This window comes from Phocoena phocoena, chromosome X (genome assembly GCF_963924675.1).
Source record: "Phocoena phocoena chromosome X, mPhoPho1.1, whole genome shotgun sequence".
NCBI classification, from domain to species: Eukaryota; Metazoa; Chordata; class Mammalia; order Artiodactyla; family Phocoenidae; genus Phocoena; species Phocoena phocoena.
This window is the reverse complement of record NC_089240.1, coordinates 11,555,964-11,572,827: the sequence shown is the minus strand read 5'-3', so window position 1 is coordinate 11,572,827 and position 16,864 is coordinate 11,555,964. Positions and strand designations below refer to the sequence as shown.

Below are 16,864 nucleotides of genomic sequence, written 5' to 3'. Positions count from 1 at the left end.
AAGAGTAAAAGAATCAAAATGAAAATCTCTAGTAATCAAAAAATTTTAAAAATTTGACACTTTATTAAGGGAGGGGAATCTCAAAAGGATCTGTGGGTTTAAAACTGTTACTAACACAGTAAGAATCTATTTATTCTTTTCTATTTTTTTAAAGAGGAAATACTTACATCAAACAAAAATATGTCCATCATATAAAAATAATCAGAGGGCATGTGTATAGTTTAAGTGAATCAGAACTAGAAAATCTGGAAATTTCATTATGATTTTGAAAAGTTTACTTTTGAGAAATTAGAAAATAATAATAGCAAAAATGAATACAGCTTAAAAACATGCAACAGGAAATTCAGTTGTATTTTGTTTGCTATCGGAAACAACGCAATTTTAGTATTCTTAATCATAGGTTTGCTGAATACAATTCTTCTGTGAACTTTTCACATTTATTTAGGGGGAAGAGGCTTCAGACGTGATATTTCTGCCTTTGCGGCAGATCTAACAATCCTATAGGGACCCAGAATTCTTGGGATCAGAACTATTAACAGCCATGGAAAACCCCACTGAGAGAAATTCCCAATGAGCCTGAAACTCTCTCTGAATTTTGTCTTAGCTGAGAACTCAGTGGGTATTTCCCTTCTTCCTTATTTATTTTTCTAATTTCCTTTCTAGGTAGGTTTTGTATGGGAACTCAATGGGTGCCAATAACAAGGAGGCAAGTTAACAGCTCCCCACTTTGCTAAATCACGTCATCCGCTGAGCAAATGGGAAGCGATTGGAAAGATCTAATCAGTTCTTTCATGGCCAACAGAGCCCATAATTTATGATGTCTAGTGTACCACACATCCGCAGGCCTAAAACTCAGACTTGCCTTTTACTTATTTTTTTCCTTTTCATTGAAGCATATATTAAACACAGTAAAAATACACAAATCTTAAGTTACAGCGTGATACCTTTTTGCATCTATACCCACCTGTTTAACAAGCACCCAGACCAGACTTAGAATATTCCCATCACCCCAGAACATTCCCATGTGCTCTCTTCTCAGTCAAGAACCTTCAAAAGTAACCACCAGTGCTTTATTTAAAAGCTATCTTTTAATTTAAAAACATGAGTTTTGGGGAAAGAACGAGACGATATTATTTTGTACAGAGATGCAGAAATTGCACCAAATAATACTGACACATACAACATATACTAAAATGTGAACTATTTTTATCCCCTTTACTCTGGCTCTCCATCTTTTTTGGGGGGGGGGTCTCACAGAATTAAGTATTTTTATTGAAAGTCAGATTTTTTGCTAGCAGACAATGCCTACAGCATGTCAGATTTGCTCTCCTCTTCCTCACCATCTAAAATATTAAGGCCATTGCGTGTGAAGGCAGTGAGCTGAGGCCACCCATCTTCCATTTGACTTTTCTTAAAGAACTCATTCGCTGAAGCACTGTCGCGCATCTCCCACTGTCACTGTGGCGACATGCGTGCATTCAGGGCGCCCCTGCTCCTGTTTGCACAAGGGAAGGAATAAAGTTCCCTTATAGAGGCCCTACTTCTTTATAGAGAGTAAGAAGGCTGAGTGAACATTTTGATTTTAAAGGCAAAAGGGTAAGACAAAGCACAGGAAGTCAGCTTCCGCCCAAATCTCCCTCGCCTTCCTTACTACTCTCCTATTCAGTTCACCTTGCCATCAAACCAGCTCTTGGGTTTATACCTTATTTAAAGTTTAAAACAATGATAGATGCAGACATTGTAAACTGAGTTAATGTTATACTTTTTAAAATCAGATATATTTTTAAATTTACTTATTTCTCTCCTACGCAAGGTTCTTCCCTTATGCAAGAACCACAAAGGCTACAACTCTCTCTTTTTCACCATCTAAAATAATGCCTTCAACAGATGAGGTATTCAATAAATATTTGTTGAGCAAATGAATGGATCTTCGTCCTCAAGCTCTGTGGGAGAACGTAAGGCTTTTATTCAGCAGAAGTGGGAAAGGACAGAGGATTTAGAAGAGAAGAAGGGTCATCTGAGCCCACGGGGTGTTGCCAAATTCCCAGACTGGCAAAAGAAGCCAGAAAGCTGGCCTGGCCCTTTCTGTAAGTTGCTAGCATTTCTAGTGGGAACTAGAAATAAGGCAAATCAAGCTGAAAGAAAGCCTGGAAGCCCTGTCCACCTGTCCTTGAGCCTTGCTCAGGTAGCTGGGTCCACGGCCAGGACTGTTCTCCTATTGCTAGAAGCATGCGAACTGATCACTTAACTTTGTAACGTCATGGCGGACGGGAGGTTCCTTGACTCACAAAGCAACTACTCGTTCATAAGGCACTCAGTATTAGAAGTGGAAGTCCATTCCCAGCAAAAGATTCTTGAGGGAAAAAAAGCCACTTGAAGAGAAAACGAATTTTCAGGTGGAATTACAAATTGTCATTAGGGATCTTCCTGCTTAAAGCAAAGATTGCCAACATCCTCTTCTGAGAGAGTGAATTCTGATGGTCGTAGTAGTCTGTCTTGTTTGGAAAGGAGGGGTAAGGGGATGCTTCTGTGTTTCAGGAAAAGCAAGAGTCTCAGGTATATTGCTGCTGTTCCTCTGTCAGAGACCATGCTTAGCACACTCTGTGTAGCACACTGCAAACCCTAGCAGTACACAGAAATATCAGAGGGGACAGAACCTGTGGTGTTCTTTTAGGATCAAAATACTTAATAAGGAAAGATAAAAATTCAAGTGATGTCGATAGTATTGACCATCATTCTCTGAGCACCTGCCGTAGGTCAGGTGCTCTCATTATTTTGCAGTCATGGAGTACCATCCCACGAGGCACACAGCATTCTCTGTCTTTGAGATAAGCACAGTGGAGCTCAGAGAGGTTAAGCCGTTTTCCCAAAGTCACAAAACCAGTAAGCAACCAAAGTTAGATTTGAACCCAACTTTAATTGATGTCAAAGTTTATTTATTATTTTCCACTCTACCACATTTCCTCCTTAGAAAAAGAATCTGTTATCATCCTCTTTTGCCTGTGAAGCCAGCAGAATAGGTTGTAGACCTTTCATTTTTTCTGCAGGCATCCAGGCTTCCCATGACTTTTCCTTTTCAAAACTCCTCCAGCCTCTCCTGGCCACCTCACAGAGGAGAAGCACCATTGACTGGGGATCTAGGGACCTGGGTGGTGGACCAGGCTTACAGAGAAAGAGCAATTTGACCTTAACTAAATCTCTGGGCCTCATTCCTCACCCACGACCCCATCCTGCTCAAAATTTCTATGATTCTAAACTGTAAGTGACGGTGACCAGCATGAAGATTTCCTCTTATAGGTGAATTTCCACTCTTGAATATGATGAAAGCCTGAAGTCCAAATAATAATGCTTCTTAAAATTGGAACTTTCTGGTAGTCTGGGTATATAGGTGAGATATTTGTTTCCCCCGTAGGGCTTTGTCATCCAACATCCTAGAATGCTATCCACTCTTTCTCCAAGAACATAAGGACAGCCTTACTGTACAATGTAGGTCTGTTGACCCTTTCCTCTCAGGTGTACCTGGAAATCTCTAAACCATGTGACATTCTAACGTCAGGGAGATTTGACAGGATGCATCATGTATTGAACAAGAGTGTCCTCCTAACCTACCTAGACCTTAAATGAAATTAGCGTGGGGCAAGTTAGAAGTCAAGTTAAGTGTGCATCACTTATTTATTTTTTTTAAAGATTATTTTGACGTGGACCATTTTTTAAAGTCTTTATTGAATTTGTTACAATATTGCTTCTGTTCTATGTTTTGGTTTTTTGGCCACGAGGCGTGTGGGATCTTAGCTCCCCAACCAGGGATCGAACCTGCACCCCCTACATTAGAAGGCAAAGTCTTAAGCACTGGACCACCAGGAAAGTCCCAGATGTGCATCATTTATACAACTCACACATATGGGGAGAGGGAGGGAAGAGTTAGAGGAGTCATTGGATTAAAAGACCCCACCAGGCTGGTTGTCTGATCAAGATCTCCTTTAGCACCGTGGGTTTCGAATTCTGGTGGGCGTAAGTGTCATCCGAAGGGCTTGGTGGGAATGCAGGTTCTCAGGCCCTCCTGAGAAGCAGCTCAGGTAAACTGATGCTGGTCTTGTGGAGCACATTTTAAGAAGCTCTACTTCAGCATGTCCCAAGGGAGGACTTTTATGTACTGTCCCTGTGATGGACTAAAAGGAGAAAAATTTGAAAGGGGAATAGGAAGGGATTGAGAAAGGGGTCTGTGATTTTTCAGTAGCTCTAGCACTCTCTTTGGAAAATACGACTTTCTACTTGAAACCAGGTCCGGCCAGTGAGGCCCAAGTAGGCTTCTAAGTGATTGGACCGGGGGTAGTGAGACAAGGGGGCTTAATCACGAGCCTCAGTCACCATGGCGTGGCATGCTGGTAAGGTCAAGGCAGTAATAACAAGGTCAGTTCATTGGCACCAAGAATATGGTGGGTGTGGCTAGAAAACTGGGAACGCTGCTAAGAGGGGTGGAAGGTACAGCAGAGAGGAACCCAGACCAGATGCTTATTAACACACACGAGTGTGCAAAGGTGGACAGTGGAACTCTACTCAGGGCGCTGTCTCTGGTCTCTGACTAGAAAAATCAGCCGCCGAGAAATTTCAAAGGAAATTGGGGTGGTGGCTGCAACATTCACTGCATGAACCCCAACTAAAAATTTACAAAAGCTCCTGGTACTGAGCAGGGAGGAGGTCAGAGCGTGGAGGAAGACCAGCTCCAGGTCTTTCGTGAGGAGGGATTCGTGTTAAACAGAACTCCACCTGGGCTGTAACCTACTACATCCATTTAGCAATTTTTGGCAAGCATTTATTGAGCCTCATGCTATCAGACTCTTGAAATAAATTTCTCTCTTGAAGGAGATCGTAGTTTAACATTACTAAGATATTAATATATATGTGTATATATGTGTGTGTGTGTACATACATATATTCTTTCAGTGGAGTCTATCCCAGTAGTTCTGCATTTATTATTCAACTTTTTAAAGTTGTTTTCAAATTCTCATTTAAAGAATCCTTCCAGATTATGTAAATCAGACATAGTTGAACTAAATCAAGTAAAAGGCTTTTCATTCATTGTCCCTTGGGGCCTAAATAAGCGCTCACACTGATTGGGTAGAGCAGATAATCTACCCTTCCAGACCTAGATCCTGAGAGGGCCCTTTGGGTCTGTCAGGGAAGTATGACTTGCAATAATCATTTGATGACCCTGAATCAAAACTCAAGGTACCCGCGAAAGGATCTTTATCCACAGAGGACAAAAGTAATTGGTCCAAGTTTGGCTAGGCATGCAAGGCATGAAATGTGGCTGTGCTTTTTTATACAAGTAAAGGTTGAAAATTCATGGCTGCCAAGTATAATGAGCTAATAGACATTTAGCTAAAGGCTTCCATGACTATTAAGATGCAAATCTAGGGAGAGTATGGTGTCTTAAGTACCGTTAGTCATTTCCTCCTTTGTCTATATGAGTTGATAGATTCTCAGGTTCCCTACCCATATCCCTGAGAGCAGACTTTGATACTGAGAGTATCAAACGGAAGGATGAACCTAGGTGGATAACAGGGCTCAGAACCCTGTGGCTAGGACACCAGAGAGAAATCATTTTTTCAATATTGTCTAGGGCTGAAAGTAAACCCCAGGTTGGTCGTAAGCTGTGCAGTTAGACTCTATCCCCTTAGTTAATTCCAAATAAATATAAAGCCTGTTTTTCCATGTTGACCTTGGGATTTTCAGGAGATGAATGGCAACACTGCTGGTTCATCAGGTGTTCTACTCCTGTCCCCTGACTAAAATGCCAGTGGCTGACTAGGAAGGTCCATGTTTACCAAACATTATAAAGGCATCACAGAAAATACCCATATGCATTGAGCGCTACTAGCTGGGAAGGACAGAAATACAATATCTGCTCCCATCTGTGCCTGGTCCCTTCAGAAAATGTGCACACATATGGTGGGCCCGTGTTAATTAAGTCCAAATATGGATTGGATTCAACTTGGAGAGCGACTGATAAATCTGCAGCTACAACTTTTCCAAATGTTTTGATATTTCCTGAACAAAAATGTTTTGAAGGTGGTAAATGGGAGAGGGCTAAATGGAACACCATCAGAAAGAAGAGCTCAAATTATCAAAGATTCATGTAACCAATTCTGCCCACAGTTTAGTTACATTTTAAATTTCAGTCATTTCACAGCTAGTATTTATTTATACAACCAAATGTTCATGAAGATAAAATGTTATTAGCCTGCACATTAAAATAATGACAACTGACTTGTCCACAGTCACTCTGTTGCCTCAGTTCACAGCTATTTAATGGTGACACTGAGGTGAAAAAAGAGGGAGTAGCACTGTATAGCAGTGTCTTATTTGGGATCCTTTTACTTTTGGTGAAAGAGAAAAAGAACAAGTGCTTGTGAACTGCAGATATGGTTTTAAGAAAACCAAAGTAACTTTTCATCTGCTGACAGCTGAGAGCAAAATTGTGCTACTTTGCTGGTATTTTGCCGCACTAAGACTTCTGCTGTGGTAACTGGCGGAGACTTGCTGGCCACTGTTTCTGGTGGCAAAGGTTGGAGAGAGAAAGAACGGAGTCTTGGTCAGATGGTAGGATGGTCCATTCTTGATTAGATAACACTTTGAAACCAAGCACAATTCCTTAGTTGACTCTTAACAAGCGGCTGAAGAGGGGGCCCAAGCCCTTAGCTGAAAAAAGATGCAACTGTCACTTCTGCTAGGAGCGATATACCTCCCAAAGGAAGGAAACCCAAGGCACAGAGAGTAGTCATCTGCTTGGGACTCATGGAAGGTGAGTGGAGCCTGAGTGTAACAGGTACTGAGTAAGGAAATGTCCGTGTGTATGGATTAGGAAGAATGGGGAGAACTGTCTCGCCACTCCCCTCCCCTTATTCTACAGCCAACCCAGGGTGATTATGACATTCACTGAACATTTATCGGGGACTGAGAAAAACTGCAGATCAAAGAAAAATTAAGTGACTTCTCATGGTCACTTAGTAAGACTGGATTTGAACCCAAGTCCTCCTGAACTTCATTTTTTTTTTCAATTTTTTTTTTTTTTTTTTTTTTTTGCGGTACACGGGCCTCTCACTGTTGTGGCCTCTCCCGTTGCGGAGCACAGGCTCTGGACGCGCAGGCTCAGCGGCCCTGGCTCACGGGCCCAGCCGCTCCGCGGCATGTGGGACCTTCCCGGACCGGGGCACGAACCCGTGTCCCCTACATCGGCAGGCGGACTCTCAACCACTGCGCCACCAGGGAAGCCCCGCCTCCTGAACTTCAGAACTGACATCTGCCCCACCCCCTTAGTGTTGTCTTTAATCCCTTAGCTCACTTGTTGCTTTCTTTCATCTAACTATTCATATTTAGCAAAATATCCCCACTAAAACGAAACATCGGATAAACAATTGTTCTGTTGTCCTTGGAAAGGGATGATCAATCCCATATGGGACGGCCTTCCTCTGAGTGTGTGTCACGTTGTAGAACTTCACATAATTATATATGTCCTTAATTGTCTTTCAATGACTGTCCAGTGATAAATGTTGTATCAGATGTTGGTTTGTAATTTTAAATGCCACGAGCAAGGATAGACTTATTGGAAAGACTGTTGAGCTTTGAGGATAGACGATTTTTTCCCATTTTAAAACAGAGTGTCTTTCCTTTGAATTATGTGCTATGAGAATGCACTAAAGCAATTCATGCATTTCATAAGAGCCATGGTGATATTATTTGTGTTTATTTTGGGATTAACGTCATCGAGGGAGCCTTTGAAAAGCAGCACTGTGGACCAGGCAGAAGCCCACGTCAACATAAGTTGAGCAGGTTCACCAGGACCTCTGAATTTCCTTTGGCTTCCTGCCACAGGAAAAGTCAGGTGATTAATAATGGCAGACTAGCCCTCGAACTCTGTTGGCTCCAAGCTACCAGGTGATTTCCTTTAGTCTTATATATCCAGTTAATAATTATCCTAGCCAACCATCTTTGTATAGTTGTCTGAAAGTATATAAACCCATAATTCATGAACACATTCTAAAATAATATCTCACGGATGCTCCTGCTGGTTGAATCAGAGGGTACAAATGATCTAATTTGCGATTGGGAAATTTCTCAATAGGGAGCTCAGTGTTAAGTATTTGTCACGGTGTAAACTATACGTTGAGTAGAAGGCTGCCTCTTAAACAACAGGTAGTCCAACCTTCCCTAGCCCACTCCAAAATCAGTTCCTCTCCTCAGATGTTCAGTTTGGGAGGAAACGGTTCAAAGATCCCAAAGTAGTTTGAGATAGGCACCTTACAATTCAGAATCCCCTCTTGCTGGCTCCCAAACCCTAAGGGACATGAAGGACCCACTCTTATTTCCTCATCCAGAAGGAATTTTGCGGTTTGGGAAAGAGGAGATCATTTTGAGACTTATTAGAGACTTATGACGGAGCTAGAAGGAGCCTCAGACTTGATCTCATCTCCTGGTTCAATCTCATTTTATAGTAAGGAAACCGAGACTCAGAATAATAAACTGATGGAGTTAGAGAGGCTGGTCTTTGAGCCTAGGGGATACAGTAAATGATGGAAGGAGGTGTGGTGCTCCTGATGCCCTAAGCTACCTTCTTGGTATTCTGTTCTTTGCACCATCACCTTCAGAGCAAACTCTAATGAATGTTAATGCAGTGGAAAGTTACCTCCAAATGGAGAAAAACCTGCTGGTTGCTATTGCTAGTCCAGTCAGGCAAACAGTCAAGGAAAAGTGGTCATGCCGCCTGCCATGTATTTCATTGCATAACCCCCTTTTTTTCCCTTCAAACAAGGGTAAAATCCTTACTCTGTTGTGTTTGAACCAGTATTATGCCCTTGAGTGTATGTGTCTTTCGGAACCCAATCAGGAGCTCAGCAGAGCTTTCCAGCACTTTAAGAGAGTCTGTCATGTACAGAACACACTTTCTAGACTTTAATGCTTCTGCCTTCAGATGCATCTTTTTTGAGGACCACTGTCCAAAAGTGCCCCCTCTGCACCACTTAGCTCAGCTCCTGCTGAAGCCACCGGCATATATGCGTGCCAGCACGTCCCACCCTCCCAACCTTGCTTGCCCTAGGGAGAAGGGAATCGTGGTTTCCATGGCATTTTCCAGCACTTCTCTGAAGCCTCATTGCTTAATTCTGATGTGGGCGCTTATGTTACAGTCATTAATTACCGCATTAAGTCAAGTCCCAAAACTAATGAGGATTTGGACACAGATTTGGAAGATGAGAATGTAATTTTGCCTGGATTATAGGATATAAAGATAAACATGGTCCAAATATGCACAGAGAGAAGAAATCACAGCTTTGCATAGCTGCCTTCTAATAGAAAATATGGGCTTACATGTCTCATCACAATTGAGAGTAAGATAATCAAAGTATCACCATTGGTGACATTTAGGCAGGTCTTAGTTCACTGTGCATTCTGTTTTCAGCTCTGACGTCTAAATAAAGAATGTCCTTTTTTCCTATGCCATAAAAATCATTCTATAGCCAAAGTTAGAATCTGTGAAGTTCTTGCATCAGGCTGTAGGATGAGTCAAGGGTGGGAGGCTTTGTTAGAAAAGTTGGCCTTTTATGTGTGTGGATGGAGTTGGTCATTAGACAGGATTATTTGGGGAGCTCTGTTGGATGTCTGTCTAGAAATCTACACCCCACCTACTCTCAGTGGTGCCTGTAATCTATCATCAGAGGTAGAAGGCATGTCAATCCCCAAGAGTTCTCTATGACAACTCAGATACTACTGGGATGGTGGAACACTGAATCATCAACACCTGCAATTATGAATTGAATCAAAAGGAATTAACAAGTAAATCACCTCTAACACCATAAAGGAATAAGTTTCAGGTCAGATAAAGTTTGATGATGAGGGGCTCAGATGTCTTGATGATGCAGGGTGCTGTTGTGGAGGATCAGTCCCATAACTGTTTATTGTTTGGAGAACTCTATGCAGTTGGCAGGTAGCATAGGGCCCCTAGGTACCGGGTCGGTAAAATAAAAGACACTGAAGGCAAACAATAATGTCCAGAGATCGTGGGGATCTATCCTGGTCAGTTTACTCTTCGTCTTAGAGACTGGGACAGAAAGCACAATCATGAAATTACAAGAAAATACCAAGGGCCCTAGAGTACAGGGCAACGCCACTTTTGACTGTCTATGCATATAGCATATAGTGTATTCTGCTAAAGCTCTTAACCAAATCATCTCTTTTTGAAAGCTGAGGAAATAGAGGTTCAGGGAGAGAACAAATTTTCCCTAGGTCACACAGCTAGTTCTGAGGCCAGAGACACTAGCCCAAGGGTGTTTGACTCTAAAACCCCAGTCTAGGGCTTCTCTGGTGGTGCAGCGGTTGAGAGTCCGCCTGCCGATGCAGGGGACACGGGTTCGTGCTCCGGTCTGGGAAGATCCCACATGCCGTGGAGTGGCTGGGCCCGTGAGCCATGGCCGCTGAGCCTGCGCGTCCGGAGCCTGTGCTCCGCAATGGGAGAGGCCATGGCAGTGAGAGGCCCGCGTACCGCAAAAATAAAATAAAAAAAAACCCCAGTCTACTATAGTATCAGAAGGAACCAGGATAGCATTCAACATCATAAGGTTCAGAGTAGGCGCTCTGAACCATACAGCAAACTGAAAACTGCAAGATGAAGAACATCTTGGTGCTGATTTTACACACTGTAAAATTAAACCAGCAACATAGTTTTGGTGACTAAACATATGTCCACTAACTCTGGTGGGATGAAAATGTATTTCATTTTCAAAAATGAAACAAAAACAGTGAGGTAATCCCTCCATCCTCCTAAAAATGGTAGCCATTTGTTTATCATGTTAACAAATGTGGGAAAAAGCGACTGATTTAAGTTGTAGCAAATATGATTTAAGTTATATAAGGAGGAGTTTCTGCACAATGTTCGAGTAACTTATTATAAGATCCAAGGAGAGAATATAAAATCTCCTTCTCTGAAGGTCTTTAAAAATAGAATAAGTTCTCAACAGGTTGTCTGAAGGTAAGGAGTTGACTTAATGACTTTAGTGGGTCTTTTCAGCCCTTTGATCCCTGGGATAGTAAGTTTTCAGAAAGTAGATATGCTATATAAGCTATACATGCTGTATAAAACTATCAAATGAGCTTCCTATTTGAAGGTCAACTGTGGCATCTTGAATTTAAAGTCTTTTTAGACATTTGCGAAATTTTAAGATACTTTATATTCTCATCTTAAATCTTACCTTCTTCCTCCACTAGTCCTTTGAAAATTGAGTCCCCAAAAGGTTGGTTCGAAAATGACATGTGTTTGGTATTGTATTTGTTTGTGTCTTTGGATTTGAGTTGGAGTAAATGAAGAATTAATGTGGGGTAGGAGATGATAGCTCTGAAATAGAAGTCAAGAGCTTTGATTCTTGTCCTAGCTTTCCTATTTATGGGCTCCATTATTTTAGCTCATTTAACTTTTTAAAGAAGTCACTTCCTCATCAGTAAAAGAAGGATATTTTGCCCTGTAATACCTTCAATTAAAAAAAAAATCCTATGCTTCTATAAAAGTCAGAGTTTTGGCAGAAAAGTCTCAGAAGCAGTGGGAAGTAAGGGAAGAAAACAAATATTAGCAAAGACATTGTGGACATATGAGACCAGCTGCTCCTCTTTAAAAATGCTTACCCTCGAGCTTCCCTGGTGGCGCAGTGGTTGAGAGTCTGCCTGCCGATGCAGGGGACGCGGGTTCGTGCCCCTGTCCGGGAGGATCCCACATGCCGCGGAGCGGCTGGGCCCGTGAGCCATGGCCGCTGAGCCTGCGCGTCCGGAGCCTGTGCTCCGCAACGGGAGAGGCCACAACAGTGAGAGGCCCACGTACCGCAAAAAACAAAAAACAAAATTAAAAAAAACACAAAAAAACAAAAATGCTCACCCTCTCCTTTTCTCTTTCATATTGCATACCATAGGTCATGATGCCCCGACTTCTACTACAATTCATTATATTCAATTCAGTAAATATTGTTTGAGCACTAATATGTATTATACCCAAGGCTCACCTCGTTATTCCACTGTGGATTCAGGCCTTTTAAAGTAATATGAATTTAGAATTTGACTGTCTCTGAAGAGGGTATACAAAGCAAGATGTGTGTCCTTGTTTACACTTTGGTCAAAAATGGTCAACACTTAATGGGGTGGGTCAACAAAAAACATGAAAACAGAGTAAGATCAAACATATGACGGAAGTGAATAATTTAAAAAGTAATCAGAGGATAAGTGGACAGAAATAGGCTTGACATCATCATCAGAGACTATGTCCTGCATCACTGGATGGAAATTTTCTAACACTGAGCTAAGACCTTTGGTTCCTATTTAAAAGATTTGTTTAAGTTTTACTCAGGTGCCTCAGGTGTTTGAATCTGCAGGACATGTATGGATTTCCGGTCTATTGTCACTCCCTTTTAAAAATCTTGGTCTTCTGGCAAACAGATATATTACCTCTTGGGAAGTGTGACCTTGCTTGTTATGAAGTCAGTGGGCTGCAGAGTTCTCTGTGTTCTGCTTGGCCATCAAAGCCTTGGGCTTTGGTTTCCATGCAGAGTTAATTCTACCTCTGCTCCTACAAAGCTAAGAAAGCATAGAACTTTTCCTGGCTGAAACGCTACCATCCATTTGCTTTAGGTTTTAGGAAAATTCAAATACAAAACATAGCCATAGAACATTATTTTTCTCACGTGGCCCAGTGTTGAAGTAAGTATTAAAATGTGTCAGGTGGAGGCAATTCATGAGTTTATCTTTGGTACTTCTGTTGTATGCCTCCCTTCTATCTTTCTTAACTCTCTTCGTCCTATCTGATTTTTCCTCTCAGGCATCCAACATGCTCTCTGTCACTATTCTTCACAGACATTAAACCTACTATCAGAAAGAAAATTTCGTATCAGCTCTTTATGGCTTAGTATGAATTGAGGATAGGGTTTTCCCTCTCCTGGGGGTATTTGCATTGTGAACCTTAGAGTTGAGGGAAAGTCCTTCCTAATGGAATGTCAGCAAGGACTTTCCAGCACCTTTAAGACACCAAAAACTGTACTTTAAACTTGAGTTGGACCTGCAGCTGGGCCTATATTAGCGCTAATTCCTCCTTACCCTCTAGTTAAATTGAGTCCAGTGACTCAAGTAAACAGGAGTGTGGGTGCCGACCCCAAAATTCTAACGATATTTGAGTCACAGAATTCATTTGCAAAGTTAGAGCCACTTTTCTTTTCCTTGTTCCCTATTTATTCCTACTACTCAATTTATCTTATGTCTGCCTGCCTGGTTAGACTGGAGCCCTTCCAGGACAGAGACCACATTTTACTCACCTCTGGATCTCTAGGCCCAGCACCGTGTCTGGCTCATTGAAAACCCTTCCAGGCAAGCAATTAGATTCCTGCAATTCAAATCTGCCAAGAGCTGTGTTTCCCTAAAATGGCATGCCCAGTTCTCCTGCACCAAGGGTCTTTCCCCTGATTTCATAGAATACCCACAGTGAAGGAAAAGTCTAAACCAGCCTGCCACAGGACAAACTCTACCCATCCCAAAACAGTCGTGGGGTATTTCAGAGCCTACTGGGAACCAGAGATAGAAGAATTGCCTCTGGATCGAGTCTCGGGGACATTGTATTCTTCATGGTTCTAGAATGGAAGGGCCTTTATAGAACAGAAGGAAAAAAAAAAAAACCCTGGTTTTATTTCGGCAGTGCATGATGCCAGGTATTTACTAGAGCAACTGCCACCCAAGGCCCAGAGGGTTAGCTGGAGCAGCTGATACCCTGTGCTGCTTTTTATAACTCTCCTTCCCAGCACCATGCTCTATATATGTCCCATTTCATCAGGTCACATCAACTTAGGTTGTGCCCAATACCGCATCTTACACCAAATGCATCACCATGTGGAATATTCTGTGTTTCCTTAAAAATTTTTATAAAAATAAGTGTAAAGTTTCTTAAAAATAAGGGGGAAATTTCCCTGGTTCTTTGTGGAAGCGGTGACTTTGCCACTTTTTACAAATGAGCAGCCTCTTTCCTTCCAAAAGACATTGCAGCTATCTGCAACCAGCAAGCTGTGAAATTACTAGGTTAAGAATGGAATCTACAGTACAGACCTAAATTGTATATAGAGTTGTGAAATGCAGTTTTTTGGTGGTGGTGAGTCTGCAAACTTGTGAAAATCATTTGCAAAGACACTAGCTGCCTCTTTTTTTTGTTGTTGTCGGTAATAAGATTGGAGAGAAGGGGAATTCTCTAAAGAATCTTTAACATGTCAATATTTATTCAATGTATTCGATTTCTCGCATATACAATACACTGTCTTGGCCCTTTGGGAGGGGTTACAAAAGATGAAAAATCCGAATATCTTGGCTTTAAAGAGCTTATTATTTAGAAAGAATGTTAACTTAAAAATGCAAAAAAAAATGCAAACAGCCATCATTTCATTTATTGAGAGCATACTCTGTGTCATGAACTGTGGCAAGTATTTTTATTTACTCTATATCAGGGGTTGGCAAACTATGGCCAAAGAGCTAAATCTAGTCCACCACCTGTCTTTGTAAATAAAGTTTTATTGAAACATGGCCACACCTAATCGTTTGAGTATTGTTTATGGCTGTTTTGTGCTATAATGGCAGAGTTGAGTAGCTCTGACAGAGTTGAGACAGTCTGACTGGCAAAGCTAAAATACTTTCCATCTGCCCTTTACAGAAAATATTTGCTGACCTCTGCTGTATATAATTCATTCTCACAAGAATACTCTGAGTTAAATATGGTGTTTCCCATTTTTCCAATTAAGGTAACTGAAGGTTATAGCTTATGTAACTTAGTAAGTGGCAAAGCTTCGGTTTAATTCTAGGTTTGTCTGATTCCAAAAGTCTGTGTTCTTATGCTATATTTGTGTACAGAAGTAGCCAAAATATGGGATAGGAAGAAGTCAGAGACTTACAGATTCACAGAGAAACTATTATGAGAGTTCCTAAAAGGGAGTGATTATTTTGATTGTAGGGTGATATTCTGGAGAATATTCTGGTGAAGATCATATCTGAATAAAAAAGCAAAAATGCATCTGAGAAATTTTCTATCCCAAGCTCAAGCCCAAGAAATGTTAACAGATCAAGATCACATGTTTAGTTAGAAGTAGATCTGGGATTAGAACCAGTTTTCCGTTCACTGAGCTCAAAGTATGCGGTCAGTGACGATACTGAGCCATTGAATCTTTGTGTGTGTATGTGTGTGTGTGTGTTTAAATGCTATAGAATGGCATAATTATTTGAAATGAGAATTTGTATGTTATGCTCAGTAATTGAACTAAAGGGCCTGCACTTCCTTTATTGAACCAATCAAAAACATATTTATGGGGCTTCCCTGGTGGCGCAGTGATTGAGAATCTGCCTGCCAATGCAAGGGACACAGGTTCGATCCCTGGTCCGGGAAGATCCCACATGCCATGGAGCAACTAAGCCCGTGAGCCACAACTACTGAGCCTGCGTTCTAGAGCCCGCAAGCCACAACTACTGAGCCTGCACACCTAGAGGCCGTGCTTTGCAACAAGAGAAGCCACCGCAATGAGAAGTCCGCACACCGCAAAGAAGAGTACCCCCGGCTCACCGCAACTAGAGAAAGCCCGTGCACAGCACCGAAGACCCAACACGGCCAAAAGTAAATAAATAAAACAAACAAATAAATAAAAACATATTTGTGCAGATATTTATATGATACCATCACCTACCCACCATCCTACCTAATATATTTTGGTTATGGAGAATTACACTTCTGAGACCATGGGAACCACTGGCACTCTCACCAACTTTAAGTTTAAATAATAAACAAGAGACCACAAAGGATAATATTCATATACATCTTGCCCTGCAGAACCGTGCAGCTCTAGGTCAGGAGAAAAATGGAGAAGGGAGCAGGGGGCAGCCGAAGGAAGCTTACCTGATACTGTAGAGGACTTTGCCATTTTTTGAAATGCGAAGCAACTTGTTGTCGGTGGTGACATCATGGAAGTTGGCCCCCTTCTCATTGGCAAAGAACAAATCTGGTTTCCAAATGGAGTCCAGCATCGATGGGTCCAAGTCCAGAGAATCATCAGGGTACTCGCTATAAGCCAGCCGTGAATCATTCCACTGTTGTCTCAGAAAAATATTCACTCGGTAGTCCTACAGAAACGCCATGCAGAAGCGTTACTTCTTGCCCACTCTGGCGTATTTTCCCCTCACTCTTCTGCCTGATTCAATGCATGCAGTGTTGGTATCTGAGTAAACCCAGCTGTGTATATCTTGGTCAAAATAAACCACTCAGTTCTGTTAGGAGTGGGAACAGAGACGAGAAGGAAAGAAGACTTGACCAAAGCAGAACACTAATGGAACAAGTTGAGCTGGTTGAATTTTTGTTTCACTTAATCGTTCTGGAAGGAAATAATACTAACTCAATCTGATTTTGCTGTAGAAAAAGGTAATGATAAGTACAGGAGTCAGTCTGTGATAGCAGATTGTCAAATAAAACCTATTCATTTTCCAAATCAGAAATGACATGATCTCTATTTTCAATCTGCTCAGATGCTCTGGGCAGAAGAAAACCCACTCTGTAATTTCGGTAGTAGAAATCTTATCATAAAACTCTGACATGATGGGCCAATATTTTTTAAATTCATCAACATAAATATTAAGATGGTTCATGTTGACAAGATAATTCCCTTACAGCTACTTTGGAAATTCTTAAATATTTTATCATTCCTCTGAATGGGTTGTATCTACAGTAGTCAACTGGAGATTTCAAAACAGAAATCTTTTTCATGTTTCCCTAAGCTGAGCACCTTTTGATAAAGGTGTTCCTCCCTGTGGGAGCCTCAGG

At 41.5% G+C, this 16,864-nt stretch overlaps 1 protein-coding gene across 3 annotated transcripts in view; it reads right to left on the bottom strand.

The window, feature by feature from the left end:
* Positions 1-16,864, bottom strand: part of GLRA2 (glycine receptor alpha 2) — a 195,797-nt gene that overhangs the window by 128,759 nt on the left and 50,174 nt on the right. For all 3 annotated transcript variants that reach the window (XM_065900365.1, XM_065900364.1, XM_065900366.1), the window contains exon 4: positions 15,947-16,170. In XM_065900365.1, coding sequence (XP_065756437.1) covers positions 15,947-16,170 — 224 coding nt within the window. The remainder of the gene's footprint in view (positions 1-15,946; positions 16,171-16,864) is intronic.